The sequence below is a fragment of the Rousettus aegyptiacus genome, unplaced genomic scaffold (assembly GCF_014176215.1).
Source record: "Rousettus aegyptiacus isolate mRouAeg1 unplaced genomic scaffold, mRouAeg1.p scaffold_m13_p_4, whole genome shotgun sequence".
Lineage (NCBI taxonomy): Eukaryota > Metazoa > Chordata > Mammalia > Chiroptera > Pteropodidae > Rousettus > Rousettus aegyptiacus.
The window spans coordinates 53,052,196-53,068,211 of NW_023416307.1; the positions used below are offsets into that span (position 1 = coordinate 53,052,196).

Sequence of the window (16,016 nt, forward strand, 5' to 3'; positions counted from 1 at the left end):
TTAATTATCAAATGTTAGGTCTTTTCTATGAGCAGTGTGAAAAAGTTTTTGTTGACAGTGAGCCTGCAATCTTGGGTTAGACTAACTGAGATATATCTTATAAGAGCTGGAATGAGGGATTTATGGTCCTTTTCACCCTATCCTGGCCAGGTCTCGCCTGGACTTTTGTATTCAGGACTAGACACCAGGTTTTTATCAGGCATGTTAAGAGCTGTATATTTACACTGTGCCTATTTATGCAGAGAAAAGTGTATTTTCCTATTGATTTAGTAGAAGTGGTGCTCTTAGTGTGACCCAATAAGCTGAAAGTTCTTTTTAGGTAATTCTAGGATGACTCTCTAGGTAAATACCCAGTCTTTCAGAGCGCTCTTCCTCCTTTCCACACGAGGTATGGAAAAAGGTTCACTTTGTCTTAGTGACAGCCAGGGAGAAGGGACCTTGATCCACATCACGTCCTGCAGATCCTAGCTCCCCCTGCTGGTCAATACTGCATCTGGAGTGGTGGCAGCTGAGGGGCATTCTGTCACTGTCTGCAGCCAAAGCCTGGGGGTCAGGCACATTCCTGCCTTCTCTAGTTCTGGCTGGGTACCAACACCTCATTCCCCCTGTTGCTGTGGACCTCTGAGGTTAGCCTGTGACTTTACTGTGGTGACGCTTCCAGTAAGCTCATCAGCCAGAATCTCAGCCAACTTCTACACCGTACCACCCTTCAGGGACACAGGAAGTCTAGGTCCTGGCCATGCAGGAAGCATGGCTGCCTAGAGCTACACTCAGGCCCTCCCTGCTAAACTGGGTTGCTGAGTTATTTATTTAGGGCATGCTTTTTTCCATGTGTAATTTTAGTGGGGGTTGGGAAAGACTGCTAAGGAAGTGGGTGCTTAGGGGTTGTCAGGCAGAACCGACAAGGGGGTAGATTGGGAAATTGAAACACTGCACAAAACAAGAGCTCTCAAAACTTTCGATTTCACTTTACAGAGCCATGTGCAGTGGCAGCTGATCAACACACCATGAGGAGCTCTGTGGCTCTGATCCTCCTCTCCACAGACCCATCGGCAGGAAGTACAGAGGCTATGAAGGAGGGGGCTGGTTCAGGAAAAAGGGCTGAACATTCCTGCAAGGCAACTCCCCCAAAAGTCACTGAAGTGTGCTGCCAAGTACTAGGATAACTGCTTACAACTCAAGTCAAGGCAGCCTGGGTGAGGCTGTCCTACTTCCTGTGGAGAAATACTTGAGTGGATACAGTACAGTGTACTCTGGCTCTGGCAACACTGCCGGGCACGGGGCTGGGGTTAGTCATGCAGAGATGTGGAAACAGGACTAGCAGGAAAAATGGTCAGAAAAAGAGATGTAACAGAGGCAGGAGGCAGAGTGAGGCATCGAAGCAAAGTGGGAACCTGGAGTGGCAGGACCATGGAGAACATGGTGTGAAGGTTATTGTGGTACGGGGAGAGCTGGTTAACAGACCCAACATCTGCACACTGAAAATACACCGCATCTCCCATGCTGCCCCTTCCAGTCAGTGCACAGAGCAAGCGGCCAAAGTCCTCTCCTCCACTGCATTCTAGATGCCCCTTGGAGCCTGGGCTTCATTGGGCACTCATCCCAGAAGTGGAGACTTTTCTTTAAAGAGACAGTAGGGAGGGCCTGGAGAGAAGACGACAGAAATAATTGGAGAAATATGTAAATGAGTTCCAGGAAAACACACCAAGACCGAAACCACAAAGATCTAGAAAAAGCTAATGCCTGGTTACCATTTGCTTCTGTATCCAATTTTCCCTGATCATCTTAATGCATTTCCTCTCAACACTAGTCATTTTATAACATGATATTTTGTGGTCTGGTTTCCCTGTTCTGCTTCCAGTGATTGACAGGGGCCAGCACCCCTTGCCACCCACCTGCCCTCATGAATGTCTTTCGTTGGGACGACCCTGGATTGTGGCTCTCCACCTGTCAGTAGAGGACATGGAATGAGGGAAAACACAAGTATCCATCTTTGTTAGCAGAGGTTCCATGAACATAACCCACAACACCAAACAATTGGTTTAATTTTATTTCAAAATTGTACAAAATGGCCATAAGCGGCTATAAAAAACTTTGTCTCCAGACACGTGGAAATTCAGAAAGAACAACCAAACAGGTATCATTCACAGTGTAATGGAAAAGCTTTCTCTGAGGCAGAAGTTACAATTCTTCCTTCTTCTTCCCTAGTCTCTCGTAGTCTCCCTCCCGGAGGGTTCGAATAAAATTGGTAAAGCCCAATTCCTGTAGGGAAGGGGAAGAGAAAGAGAAAAAAGGAACTTTACCCCCTGATACAGATGTGCATTCTTTCCCTCACTCCCCTTCCTTGATCCTCCACCTGTCTGGACAGAGGCAGGCAGCTGGTGGGGGCAGCTGTGATGCGAGAGGCATCTGCTGGCCTACGGAGAAGCCCTAAGAAGCGGGTGAGGAAACTCTTCTGCACCCAGGATGCAATTCTGGTTTGGGGGACAGGACTTCTGTGACAACCCCCTTGAGAATCTCTTCCAGCCAGACCCAGATCCTTGCCTTCTCAGCTCTGATGAGCCAGCTGAGTTCTGTGCTTCTGGAAACCTCCCTTGCTGCCCACTCAGTGGCTATTTCCTTGGCCCTCAGCAGAAAGCTCAGGGTAGATTTCTCTCCCAACTCACCGTTCGATCGTCGTCATATTTTTCTACAAACTTCCCATAGTGGTAGTAGTGGAAAGTGGGGTAGCCCTTGATGGCCTCCTGCTGACACAGGTCCTGGTTATTATCTTTGACACAGTCAACAGCAGCACAGGTGATCTATGGGTAAAGAGTGAAAGTGTTAGCACAGGGGTCTTCAGTCTGAGAGCCGAGGCCTGGACCCTCTGCACACAGTACTCTGGCCCACGCCATGTGCTTTCCGTGATTCTTCTCCTTCATAGCAGGAGGAGCTGAAACAAAGCATCGCCAGCCTGGAGCTCCCTTGAGACCGACGATTTCTAAGGCAGATGGGTAAGGTTTGGGGCCTCACCTTGGAGTGCCCTCAGACTACTCTTTAAAATCACAAGTACAGTCAGCTCTCTGTATCTGTAAGTTTCCCATCCACAGAATCAATCGAGAATCAAAAATATCAGAAAAAAAAATTCCCAGAAAGTTCCAAAAAGCAAAACTTGAATTTGCCACATGCTAAGCACTACACTGAATCCACATGAATGAAGTATGTAGTGTATGTGCCAATACAGGTGATATGCAAACACTACGCCATTTTATATAAGGGACTTGAGCATCCTTACATTTTGGTATCTATGGGTGGTCCTGTAACCAGTACCCACAAGGATACTGAGGGATGACTGCATAACGCCTGTAAAGGAAATTCTGACTTGAAAGCAGTTGTAAACACCACAGATTTTGTGATGCTTTCCAGGAGGCACTGTAGAATTTACCCCTGAATATCTGTTTGTGAGGCAGTGTAGTTATAAGGTTAAGAACAAGAGCTTTGAAGTCTCTCAAGTGCAAATCTTGGCTTGGCTACATATTAAGACTTAAAAAAATTACCTAGCCTCTTGGTACCTCAATTTCTTCATCTGTAAAACGGGAATAATGATAATACCGAGGTTATCGGGATATTATGCAGACTAAGAGAATTATAATCAGGTGAATCAGCACAGTGACTGGCACAGAGTTAGTGGTTAGTAAATGTCAGCTGCTGTTATAATTGTTCCTACTGGCCTCAAACACAAGCTCTGTCCCTGTTAGGAGTTCAGCATCTGGTCAGTGAGTCAGGTAAAGAGACAATTTATAGGCATGATAGGAGGAATTGTGGAGACAGCTCCCAGCACCAAGGGAGCCCAGGGGAATGGAGCAAAGGCACTCTGCATGGTTTGCCATCTGAGCCAAGGCCTAAAGGAGGAAACAAAGAAAGTTCCAACCAGGGCGCACATTCCAGAAACTGGAAAAGTTCAGCAATGACCAAGGCAAACAGTTTTGGGTCAGAAAGAGGTTCCCAAATTGACTGTTGACCTCTTCCTGATCATCTTACAAATTCCACATGCTGGGTAGTTTTTCCTTATTATTTATTGTTATTTCAAAATAAGAGTGTATAAAACAGACAGCAAACTTTTTCCCTGCTCACAAAGCAAGGAAAGAGGGGAGAGGATTGAGTAACGGCGATGTGTACGCAGTACAAAAGCATCACGGAGGTGGGGAGGGCCGAGAGTGGGAGGCAGCCTTTATCCAGGGCCTGCCATGTGTGCTAGATGCTAGGGGTACAGGGTGACCTTGACAAAGTTCTGTCATTGAGCGAATGCCACTCTTACTGCAGGAAGACACGTAACAAGTGTGAACACATTAGAGCACAACAAATGCTGTGAAGAAATTAAAGAAGCCTGATTCAGTAAGACAATAGCCAGAAGGGCTGCCTTCACCAGGAGGCCTTTCCTAGGAGGTAACATCTGATCTGAGGCCTGAGTGATGAGGAGGCAGCCAGCCATGTGAAGAACACCCGACAGAAGAGCCAGCCCATGCCAGGACCTGGGAGAGGAAGGACTGTGGTTTCTCTGAGGGCCGGAGCCCTTTAAGGAATTCAGACGGGACTGTTACCACAGCTTGTATTGTTGAATGACCACAGTTCACACAGTTCTGTGACTGCTGGCTTTCCACATCTGAACCGAGGCCCCGTTTCCAGGTAGGAGAGCCCAGCAGGCCACCGGCAGTCACGTTTACTGGTCACTTACCTTGTGCCCAGTTGAGCGGCAGGACGTGGTCAGAGTGAAGAGTGAGGTGTGGCCTGCACTCTAGTTGCCAGTGCACCACACCTGCCCTCTCTCACCTGCCTTCACACTTCCCTCCTACTCTTTCAGGTATTTACATTCTCTATAGCAAGACTTCCTGGAGCAGAGTTGGCAAACCCGCTATGCGCAATCCATATCTGATTCTCAATCCTGTTCAATTGGGCCCATATAGAATTAAAAAAAAAAAAATCTAAATTAGCTGCCAAACTAGAAAAAAGCCAGAAGATTTTTAATTTTTTTTTTTTTTTTTACACACGTACAGCACCCGGTCTTCCTAGATGGTCTCCCATCCAAGTACTAACCAGTCCCGACCCTGCTTAGCTTCCAAGATCAGACAGGATCAGGCTTGTTCAGAGTGGCATGGCCGTAAACCAGATTTTCATATAAAAGTTTGGCTTGCCAGTTTCTCTTTAAAAGCCAGATTTGATGATACTTGCTCTGAATTCCCACAGGCACCACCTGGCTGTCTCCTTCAGGCAGGCTTAACTTGCCCTCTGCTGGTGTCCATATGGAGTTTGATCCACCACGCCAGCAGGCTGGCCCTTGCAGGCTTCTGAGAACCCCAGCTTGCCCTCTAAAGTGCTCTCTGAATTATCTAGAAGTGTAAGGCACATGCTCCTCTAGCTGCCTTGTGGGTTCCATTTCTCAGGGCAGGCTCGGAGGGGCCCAGCTCGGGGGAGACCTCGCATACCGGGCAGCCGTCTGCTTCAGCCCGAGTCCAGGGGTCAATGCTTCTCTGCTATTCTGTAAAAGTGAGTGATGAGTGTAGCTCAGGATGCTGCTCTCTCTGCATCCGCTTTAAATTATGAATTTAATTTGTATACATGCCCTGGAGCTGTGGGAAATGTAGTGTATGATTAAAAAAATCTACTCAATTAAAAATGTGGACTTACTCTGAATCACCTAAACTATCTGCCAGCTGCAAACACAAAGGGCTACTTCTAGCTGTGAAGGCTCCTCCACACTCCGTTTCCATGCGAGAAGAGACAAGTGCAGCCCTCTCTAAAGGCAGTGGCGTGAACTCTCTGGAAAGAAGGCAGCAAATAAACCTCCTCATCTTTCCTGATTTTACCTGTCTAACTACCTGCTCCTCTCATGCCCACTGACTCACCTGCAGCACCTACTGTACACCTCTAACTTCCAGATCTGTTCCACGGCAGTTGGCTGTCAGTGCCCTGCCATGTCCCTGTAGCCTAGCACTTGCCAGTGGCATCTGTGACTCTTGGATGCAGAGAGCTAGAGGTAAGGCCAGTGATGGTCAGGGCTCAAGTGTCCCCTGGCTTCCCTGACCTTTACGTGGACAACTCTGTCCCTGGCGAGGTCTCCAGGGACATCCTAGTTCCCCGCATGGTAAGCTGCTCATTAACACCGCTGCTCTGGCTCCTTTTCTGTTTGGTTCTCCTTCCTCCATCCCCTCCTTCAGCAGCTTCTGAGATCATCTCTCAAATAAACCCGTTGCATGCGAGTCCCAGGCCCGCATCAGCTTCTGGGAGAGTGCTGACAATGCCTATTTATTCAATTCTGATGCTGCCCCTTTACGGCTGGGTAACTTTAGGCTGGTCATTTAACCTCTCTGAGATTCAATCTCCTCAGGGAAATTGAAGGGGAGAGTAACAATACAAGTTGATTAGGCTACTTACTGTGAGGATAACATGACATAATGCTTTGAAAGTATTAATGGGAGACGAACTCTCAGGAAATACTAAATATGTATTGTTCCTTCATTCGGTCAACATTTACAGAGGTCCCAGGAGTCAAAACTTTGGGGGAATTCAAGGATACATGGGGTGCCTGCCCTCCGGGAGTTTTCCCTCGTGATGGGCAGACAGCTTTGCAAACACCAAGACCAGAGTTACAGAAGCCTCTGGGCCAATCACAGAGGAGGGTCTCCTGCAGCCTCAGGGCCTCCTCCTGGGAAGACCTTCGTGCCAGGCCAAGAGCTGCACCGCAGGCCCTGCCCCACCCCCAGGCTGTGGACACTCCGATGTGCAGTGAGGCGAGCCCCACCCTGCCTGCATCCGCCCACCTTTCACCTCGAATCCTTGTCCTCTGTGGCCCCTTCCATAATGCCATCCATTCCGACACTAAGTGTGCAGCGCTTTCTCTACCCAGAGCGTCAACTGCTAAAGTCTCCCAGTAAGCTCCTGGGAGGGGGCAGAGGCGCCCCAGCTAAATTATGAGCTGCCTCATGTGGCTTTATTGATTCAGTAAAATAAATCTCTGCAGGAGCTAATATTGACTTTGGCTATGAAAATGGAAGTGAGCAACCAACTGCATATTGATTGGGGAAGGAACCTCTGGCTAAGAGGTGGTAGCATGGGGTGTCAGGAGACCCACTCTGGATGCAATGACCCACTGGGATACTCTCTGGGCCTGGTTCCCTCATGAGTGAAAGGAGAGAGCTGGACAGGCCAGTGGTCCCTAAACGCCAGCCTGCGGCCAGCACAAGAGCCAGCTCTGAGAAATCACAATTCCTGGAACCATCCTCCACAGTCTGATTTGATAGTTCCAGAATGGTACCCTGCAATGTGGCGTCGGTATCTTTAGTCCCCCAGCTGGAGGGACAGAATGCTTTCTCGCAGTTACTAAGAGTCACCTCCAGGAACCCCAGGCCTGCCAGCTGCCTGGGACAGAGAAGTGACGTGTGTTCTTGAAAACGAGTAAGGGTGATTCCTGGCTTAGAATAAAGGAAGCTGGAAGGAGAGACTGAGAGAATGACCCCAGGAAGAGGTCAGCAACATTACTGGCCCAAGTTAAGACTATCAGCTCCTCAGAAAAGGAAGGGGCCCTCGTGTGTCAGCAGAGGGGCAGAGGAGAGCTGCCCCTCAGCGCTTACCGTGGGCACAGACAGCCTGGCTTCATTGAGACTAATGTCATCCCTTTATGGACCCTTGAGCCATGGAGACCTGGCAGGTAGGGGCAGGAAGATGATACACCTCTGCCACTCTCCCATCTGACCAGAGCACCCAGGGGCGATGGCAGTCGACTCGGAGGGACCGCCAGCCAGTGCTGGCTGCAGAGAGTAAAGGCCTGTCCCACACCACCCAATGGCCAGATGTGAGGGAGCCCAGCAGGGGCTGGTGGAGTGGGCCATGCTGGACCTCCCCAGAGGTCCCGGAGCAGGAGCAGCCACCCTGTCATGTGACCAGGCCCTAGTTGCAGAAGCAGGTTGGATGGTGAGGGAGACAGCAGATGGGAAGCCCCTTCTTGCTATGCCCTTGTCAACGCAGGCCAAGTGGTAGGCGGAGGACAAAAACGGTTCTGGTCCTTATACTCCTTCCTGGAGGGGTGAGGGATGCCTCCAAGGCCCAGCCAGCGCGAGCGGGTAATGATGGGACTCGCGAGTATAGGGCAGGGTCCTGGGGTCTAAGTCCCCAGTGTGCTCCTGACTCCACACATGTGCTGTGGCCCAGCCTGGCTCTTTCTGACTTGCTGTCCCGCACAGCTCTCCCCACCCCATCGCTGCCACTCCCGCAGGGCCAACGCAAGGTGATCCTGCCTCTGTGTCCGGCCTGCCCCAGCTGCGCCTGAGAACTCCACCCAGGGAAATAAGGCACCGTGGCAGAGCTGCATGTGTCTTTGGGCTGAGTGTATGTGAGCATGTTTTTGGGGCCTGTCAGGGGACAGATTCCTACGATGTCATCCAAGGCTGGGAATGGTCTTCATGTTCATCTGGACTAGCACCTCAACTTTACAGAGAAGGGAACTCACGGCCTGAAGAGTCGATATGACTTCTCCCAGGTCACACAGATCAGCAGCAGCCGAGCGGCACCAGCCTGAGTTCTGGGGTTTCCTCCCTGTGACTTGAGCCCTGGAGCAACACACTGCCCTCACAGGGTGGCGGCAAAGCCGGCTGTCTGCTGGAGCTGCCGCCGGGATGTGCCTGGAGGCCCCTGCTTCCCCGCACTCTAATCCAATCTGCAGCTCTAGCTTGTTAATTTTATGCTTCACCAGCTGACCGCTGCAGGAGCCCTTCACTTCGGTGGGACGAGGCTGTACAGACATAGCCGGCTCTCCCCTACCTTGGCTGCCTACGGTTGACTTTTGTTGGATTTTATTTGTATTTTTAATTATGTAAGTAATGCATGACTATGAATTCTACTATAAACAGGTTCAAGCTCTAAAAAAAAAAAAAAATAGATGACCTCTTTATCATCCACACTGAGCCGTTCGTTAACAGCCCTCCCTCCTCAATGTATCCCTTTACATTGATTCTGAAGCATAAATTCAGCCTATTCTATCCTGCCGTATGAAAAAAGAATGTCCTGGTCCCCAGGAATTCCCTAGTCTCAGCAGATCCTATTTGGAAAGGAGGCTGAACAAAAAGGAGGAAGGTACAGGAACTGGTGACAGGGCAAAGTTGGAGGTGGGACAAGAGACAAAGAAGGGTCTCCTTACCTTGCGGTCATCTTTGAAGATGTCAGCAGTAGCAGTAAAGTGTGGAATAACCTTCTTACAGTGTGGGCACCCTGCGTAAGAGGAGAAGTTACACATGACCAGGAGGCTACAGAACCGCCCCCCGCCCCCCGGAACCTCCACAGAGGATTTTCTGGGAGTTTCTCTCCACCCGACAGACTGTGCAAATTCATCTGACTGCCACTCCCCTACACACCCCACTGTCAGGGTCCACGCCTCAACCCTGCCCCTCAAACCACCATCCTGTGTATCTGCTGTCGGCATGAGGGTTTTGTAGGAGTCCCTGTGCAAACGGCGGGCCCACTCCTGCCTGGGACTTCCCATCCCACATTCTCCTGTCTTATACCCAGACTGAGAGGCTGGGGGTGGGGGAGACAGTCTCCCTCTACAGAGAGCTGCCCTCAGAGCTGGGAGAATCTGATCTTGGTACAGAGGGAGTTTGGGCTTAGCAAAGGCAGATGTGTGTTCAGGATTCTCTGAGCCTGTTACAAAGCCTCTTTTCTGGCCCCAGTGACAATCGCAAATCTCTCCATTCTGTGACTGAGAAAGTGGGGCCGGGAAAGGCGGGGGGCCAGGAGCAACGGCCCTGCCTGAGCCCCTGCTGCTCACACTCTGCTGCTTACTTTCACACTCTCGACACCCCCCAGATGGAGCAACTACGCCAGGCCCCTGGCTCTCATGCTGTCTTTCTACCTTTCACTCTATCGTCGACCTGAACTTCAGATCCAGGAATAGGAAAGCCACAGTCAGGCTAAGCGGAGGACAAGCTGCCAGGAGACCCCGACTCTTCTCAGGGCCTGGGTTCCCGATCCAGGGAAGAGGCCCGTCAGAGTGGATAAGGAGCTGTGACTCCGAAGGCCCTGGGTGTGACAGTGGTGTGTACGCCATCCTATCTCTCTTGTTCCGTGTGCCACCCTGAGCTCCCGCGGCAATGATGACAGTGTCTCAGGCATAGACTGGCACCTGTACGGGGCCACTTTTTCCACCTGTTCCAGCAAACCCAGGGCAGCACCCACTGAGGAGAGGGCCTGGGAAGCCAAGGGCTGCTTTGGCCCAGATCCATTTTCTTGGCCATCCCCGCAGCATTAGCAGACGAAAACCAAGCCCACCTCTTCTCCACACCATTTTCCAGACACCGAACAGAACTGCCAAGAGAACAGACCTGCTTCGAGGAGAGGATTTCCCTGACTGTGGTAATTAATTCTGATCAAAACACAAGTGGGAGAGGCCAAATGCCCTGTGGGGAGACCTGGCTTTGGCCAACTTCCCGACAAACAGCTGGACCAGGCCTCCTGAGCTCCCTCGGCCTTGAGAGGGCCAAGGCGGGGAACAGGAATGGCTATGCTCACCCACTTTCTCTTTTTAAACTAAGATAATAATGACTGGCATTTCAAAGAGTTTTGTGAAACCAAATTAGGACTAAGCTACAACTTTAATCTGAAGTTAGCGCTTGAGCAGGTTCCTGAGATGGGCAGGACCATCCGCGTAGCCTGGCTGGCAGGAGGGACAGGGTGGACAGTGATGCGGAAGGGGCTCAAAGGGGTTTTCCAACGTCCAGCCCAGGAGTAGAAAAGAGAGTGAGGTTGGTTATGGGCTACAGTAGAATTAAATGAGACAAAGTGCCTAGCACAGCCTAACCCATGGCAGATGTGAATAGATGTTTTTTTTAAATTACTTCAATGGCAATTACAAGAAAACTTCTAATGTGACCTAACAGAGGGAAGAAGAGCTCAAATTCATGAAAATTTCATACTCCGAAGGAATACAGTTTTCAAAACATTTAAAGAGCACAGTTGCATGTGCTGGTTGACAAGGCTTGTCACCTACGGCACCTAAAGGTCCTTCCTGGGAGGCATGGACACCCACTACTAGCATCGGGTTACCTTCTTCCCCCAAATTTGATATCACGACTAATTTTTCCTTTCTAATCTCTTTGCTTACTGAAAGTATAAAGGTAACTATCAGCCTAGTGCAAATTCCTGTTACCATCAATTTAAAGTATCTGGGTCTCAGATTAATGGCCTTCTGTTGCATCTAATTTTCTTATTATCCAAAAGAAAGCACACAGCAGATGAATAACTAGAGGGGAGGCCGTTTTAGAAAGGGCATGAAGATGTTGCCAAGAGGTGTCAGGTGGGCCAGAAGAGGCATGATTTTTTAAATTAAAAAAAGGCACCATCTCTGTGCAGCAGGAAACCAAATAAGCTTCCCAGAGTGGAGAAAGAAAAACAAAGACTGAAGATCGGAAAGAAAATTTCAATTCTAGAGACTTAGCCAAGCTGGCCTAAGAAAGGGAGTTACCGCAGCCAGACCATTAAGTGCAAAGGAGGGCTTGAAACAGGAGAAGAGGCTAGGGAAGGGGGTGGTGGGAGGGGGTGGGAGGAGCTGGGATGTGGGGGTAGGGAGGAGAGGTGAGTGGTGAGAGAGAGGTGGTGGAAGGGATATGGAAGTCAGCTTTTGCTTTTCACTTTATACCTACCTTTATCAGGTGTTTATCCTTACTTTAGTATTTAGTCTTTATACATAAATAAGTATATACTATATTACATTCTATACTACCTTATATATTATAAATAAGTTTACATTATTTTTATTATTACATTTTTAAAAAACATTTGTCTTTGGATATTTCCCCACCCCCTGCCCCCCTTTAATCCACTGATTAATGCATCTTAGGAGTCTGGAGCAGGGTTCAAGGACAGGAAAGCGCAGTAAGGGAGACGGGAGTCTTTAGGAGCCAAGCCCTTAGCCAGAAGTGGGGTCTCTTAGTGATGTACCCTGAATGGACCGCATCTGAAATTATTTCTTGCCAGAGTAGACAGTGAGGCCCTGGAGGCCTGGTAGGAACTGGCCTCCTTCCCATGCGTCCTGGGCCCAGGACACAGCTGTTATGTGAGGAAGGTCATTAGTACCCCAGCAGGGTAGGGGTCCCCGCCCCAGGGTCTGGGGGAAAGAGAGGGGTATTTCCAGGGGAAGGTATTCAGTCTGGGCTTCCTAAAGTCCACCCAATGGCTGGTCAAGAACTCCCACTTTTATGGCCAGGTTCTCGACTGCTGCTGACAAAGCTCTCGCTCTCTGAATTGTATTTGTGACAAAAAGGGAGAGAGCAAAGGCCAGGCTGCAGGCAGGGCTGTCACTAACTTGATGCAAGGCCTTGGGCAAGTCACACATCACACTTTCATGGGTCTTAGTCCTGCACCCCCCCTACTCTGCACAGAAGGAAGATGTTACCTTCTTAATATCCCATCTAGGTATACTCTAAGGACAGATGGGGACAGCAAGAAGATCTATAAGGAACTGAGAGAGCATAAGTCCCACTCAAAGAAGAAAAGGCCAACAGAGGGATGTATCTGTTGCCCGAGGGTGGGAGTCTGAGGCTGGGGGATGTCAGGGCCAGGAGGTGACCCCTTCCAGACAGTGAGAGCTGAGGAGAGTCATTAAGGATTATTGACACTTGAAAAGTACGGGCAGGAGGGGAGCCAACAGGAGGGATGGCTACAACCTAGCAGGTTTATGACTAGAATGAGTTGCTTGGCTTCTCTGTGGAGCACAGCTTTATTATCCCCACTCCATTAAGCTGAGCTATAACCTGGGGGAGAGAGAGAGAAGGGCAACAGAAGAGTGGGAAATTCAAGAGCCTTCCCTTTTAAGTATCAATTAACTTCAAGATGGGACTACACAAAACCTGAGGTCACACGCACTAATACTCGGCTTAAGCTTTGATTAAAACGGACTGCATCGCAGAATCTCGACAGGTCTCAGTGAACGTGACTACGCTTTACCACAGCCTCAAAACCAGTGGCTTCAAAGCCACTTGGGAAGGCTAATACCAAGCAGTCAAGTGCCAAGGTCTGAAGGTGAAGTCAGTATCTTGAGGGGTGGCAGGAAGTGCCAGGTGGGAGACAGGCAGACTGGAAGGTTCCAGAGACATAAGGAGACTGAATAATTATATGGCAGGTCCTCACCATAAACAGAAGCAGAGGGCTTTAGGACAGATGTGTGAAAGGCTCCCTAGAAAGAAGAGAATCTGAGAGCTGATAGGAGGCCCTGGGTTTTGAAGGACCTCAGTCTGGAAAGTGGTGAGCCATGCTTACAGCAGAGATGAGCCAGAGTTGACCTGTGGCTGGCCAGGTGCCAGGGGGGATCTTCTGGGTTCATTCAGGCCCACCCCTCTACCTTGCCCCTCAGTGAACACCCCAGCTACTTACAAGGGGCATAGAACATGACCAAGGTGTGTTTCTTCTTCTTCAGGGTCTCCCGGAAGTTGTCCCCCACCAGATGCAACACGCTGGTCTGCTGCTCTTCCCAGGTGGGCTCTGGGGGTGGGGGGGCTTCAGGGCTGCAGGAAGCCAGGGGAGGAGGGGAGACAGCCATCAAGGGAGGCTTCTAAGGACAAAGGCTTCCACCTTCCCCATGCCACCGCCGCCGCCGCCACCGCCACCACCACCACCAGGGTAGCACGAGAGAAGAAATCACTTTGCATCCTTTCTAAAAAATTTAATAACTTAAAATCTCAGTTTAAACGTAAACACACCTGTGCCATCAGCAAAGATATTCTGATTCCATTCGAGATGCCTATTAAGAAGCCATTGCGTGAAGGTGTGAAGACCTGAGCCACTCTCAGCGCAGGGCAGGCTCTCTGTCATCTCGCCATGGTGGGTAGAACTCCCCTCCCCCTCCCTCTGGTCTCTTCTAGGACCTCAAAGGGTACTGCATTATAGTCTGTTCCTGAGGCTTTGTTCTGGCCAAGGAGCGAGGTGGGTTGGAGTTCAAATTCAGATTCTTTACTAGCTGTGTCACCTTAGGTAAGTTACTAAACTCCTCTGAGCTCCCATTTTTCCTTTCTGTTAAATGAGTACAATGATACCTACTTCCTGAGACCTTTATAAAGAGCAGAGACAGCGTACGTAAAGCAAGCCAACCAAGTAATAGTCGCTGAGAGCCTGCATGCTCTAATAAATGACAAGCGTTCAATAAGTGTTTGTAATTTTTCATTCTCTTTCTGTCCACTGGTTCCCTCCAGTCTGCCTCACAAAATTATAGATCTCCAGGGTCTTTTAAAAGCCTCTGTTGCCCTTATCCTCCTCCCTGTAACAGCACTTCCCTCTTCTTTTTCTGAGAAGTGTCTCTGGGGAGTCATCTGTACCTGGTGCTGATACATCCTCCCCTTCGTCATCTCACCACCTGGCTTTTGACCAGCCACCCTGAGCCACCCCGTGACCACTCTCACCTTTCCCAAGCCCTCTCTGCCGAGCGCCCACAGAGTGCTACTTCCCCACCTTTCCGACAGCCCTCTCCTTTCCCAGCTCTATCTCTGAGCCCCTGAAATTCTCGAAAGAGCTCATCTGCCGGAATGGCTTCCAGAATCTCTGGGGCTGAGGATGACTTGTGTCCTGACCGCTGGTGGTCCTACTGTCATCCCAATCCCCAAAAGACTTAGAATATAATACTCTCCCTACTCCCCCACACCTCCTAAATCAGTCCCCCACCTCCCCAACTTCTTCATTTTGGTTAATGGCACTTCTGCTTTGGTGACCAAGACTAACCCCTCCCAGCCTTCCTGTCTTCCTCCTTTTTCTTCACCCTCCAGGCCTTGTCATAAACCCTGGCTCTGTGGTTGACACTGCCACCTGACCTTTCTGTTCTGCCCCATCTCTGAATCCTGCCCTTCCAGGCTGGCCTGCTGGCAGGCATGTCTCAGTTACCTGCATCATGGCCTGAAACACAAGCCTGAAACACCACTGGCCTCTTCCCACACCCTCTGCTCACCCTTCTCCTGAGTCGCAACACTCAACTGTCTCAGAGCTGTCTCCTGTTCATACTGTGACTGAAGGATTTCTTCCAAGCTCCTCAAAGAACTATCTGTCCCTGGTCAAGGCCCCTGTTAACTACTCAGAAACAAAGCTTCTTTTCAAGGAAATAGAAATAAAAACTCTGGCCTCAGTAGGACCCGAGGATGAAATGAGGCAAGAGATATGAAAGCATTTTGCAAAGGCTGGGGAGGTATTTGCATTTATGAGGTGATACTGTCAGTTACAGCTCTATATGACAGTGGATATCAAAAATAAAAGCGGCTTCCTTTCTGTATTTCCAAACCATGTACCATGCTAAACACAATAGTTTAATTCTCTAGACAAGTCTATGGGAAAAGTATTGTCTCCATTTTGCAGATGGAAAACTGGGGCTGAGCAGGGTCACGTAACTAGCTGGAGGTCCCACACTGAGCGCAGTCTCTCGGACCACAAAGTCCACGTTCTCGCCCTCAGTGCTTTTCCGGCGCTCAGCAGGGTGACGCATACAGAAGGGACAGGCCTCTGGAGTAGGGATTAGCAGCGATCAATGCTCCCGATTCCCTCAGCTCTCTACCTACAAGTACAGGCACCAAGGATCTTGCCTGAAACCTCCGCCCAGTTTGATCCCTCCCAACAAACCAGCCCTGGCACCAGAGCGAGGCTGGAGGTAGGTAGGAAGAGCACCAGCAGGGCAGGCGAGTGAGGGCCTGTCCGTTCTGGAGGAGAACGACCATTCCCCTCTGGTCCCTCAGACAAAGGCCTGGCTACTCTGAGAATCCATGCCCATGATGAGTAGGACAGTGGGAGGGGCGGACCCCAGGACCTTGCCAGTCCACTCACCTCTTGCCAGGGGCCTTTCCTGAACCTAGTGGAGATTTTGCTTCCATTCCGTAAGCTAGTATTTCCCAAAATGCTATGACTGAGGGTCGCACTCATACTTCCTGAAATGAGCCAAAGCTTCAGGGACAGCAGGCTCAGAATCTGCCCTTTAAATAAGCATTGCAACACCAGGTGACGCGTACATATATCCAAGTTTG

The 16,016-nt window shown here is 49.9% G+C and overlaps 1 protein-coding gene and 1 pseudogene across 2 annotated transcripts in view; both read right to left on the reverse strand.

The window, feature by feature from the left end:
* Window positions 1-2,032: 2,032 nt before the first annotated feature.
* PDIA5 (protein disulfide isomerase family A member 5) overlaps window positions 2,033-16,016 on the reverse strand; it is an 83,014-nt gene continuing 69,030 nt past the window's right edge. For both annotated transcript variants that reach the window (XM_016159356.2, XM_016159358.2), the window contains exons 14-17: window positions 13,396-13,526; window positions 9,170-9,240; window positions 2,667-2,801; window positions 2,033-2,262 (exon numbers count right to left, since the gene is read on the reverse strand). In XM_016159356.2, coding sequence (XP_016014842.1) covers window positions 2,182-2,262; window positions 2,667-2,801; window positions 9,170-9,240; window positions 13,396-13,526 — 418 coding nt within the window. In that variant the 3' untranslated portion in view covers window positions 2,033-2,181. The remainder of the gene's footprint in view (window positions 2,263-2,666; window positions 2,802-9,169; window positions 9,241-13,395; window positions 13,527-16,016) is intronic.
* LOC118601811 lies at window positions 5,025-5,143 on the reverse strand (annotated as a pseudogene).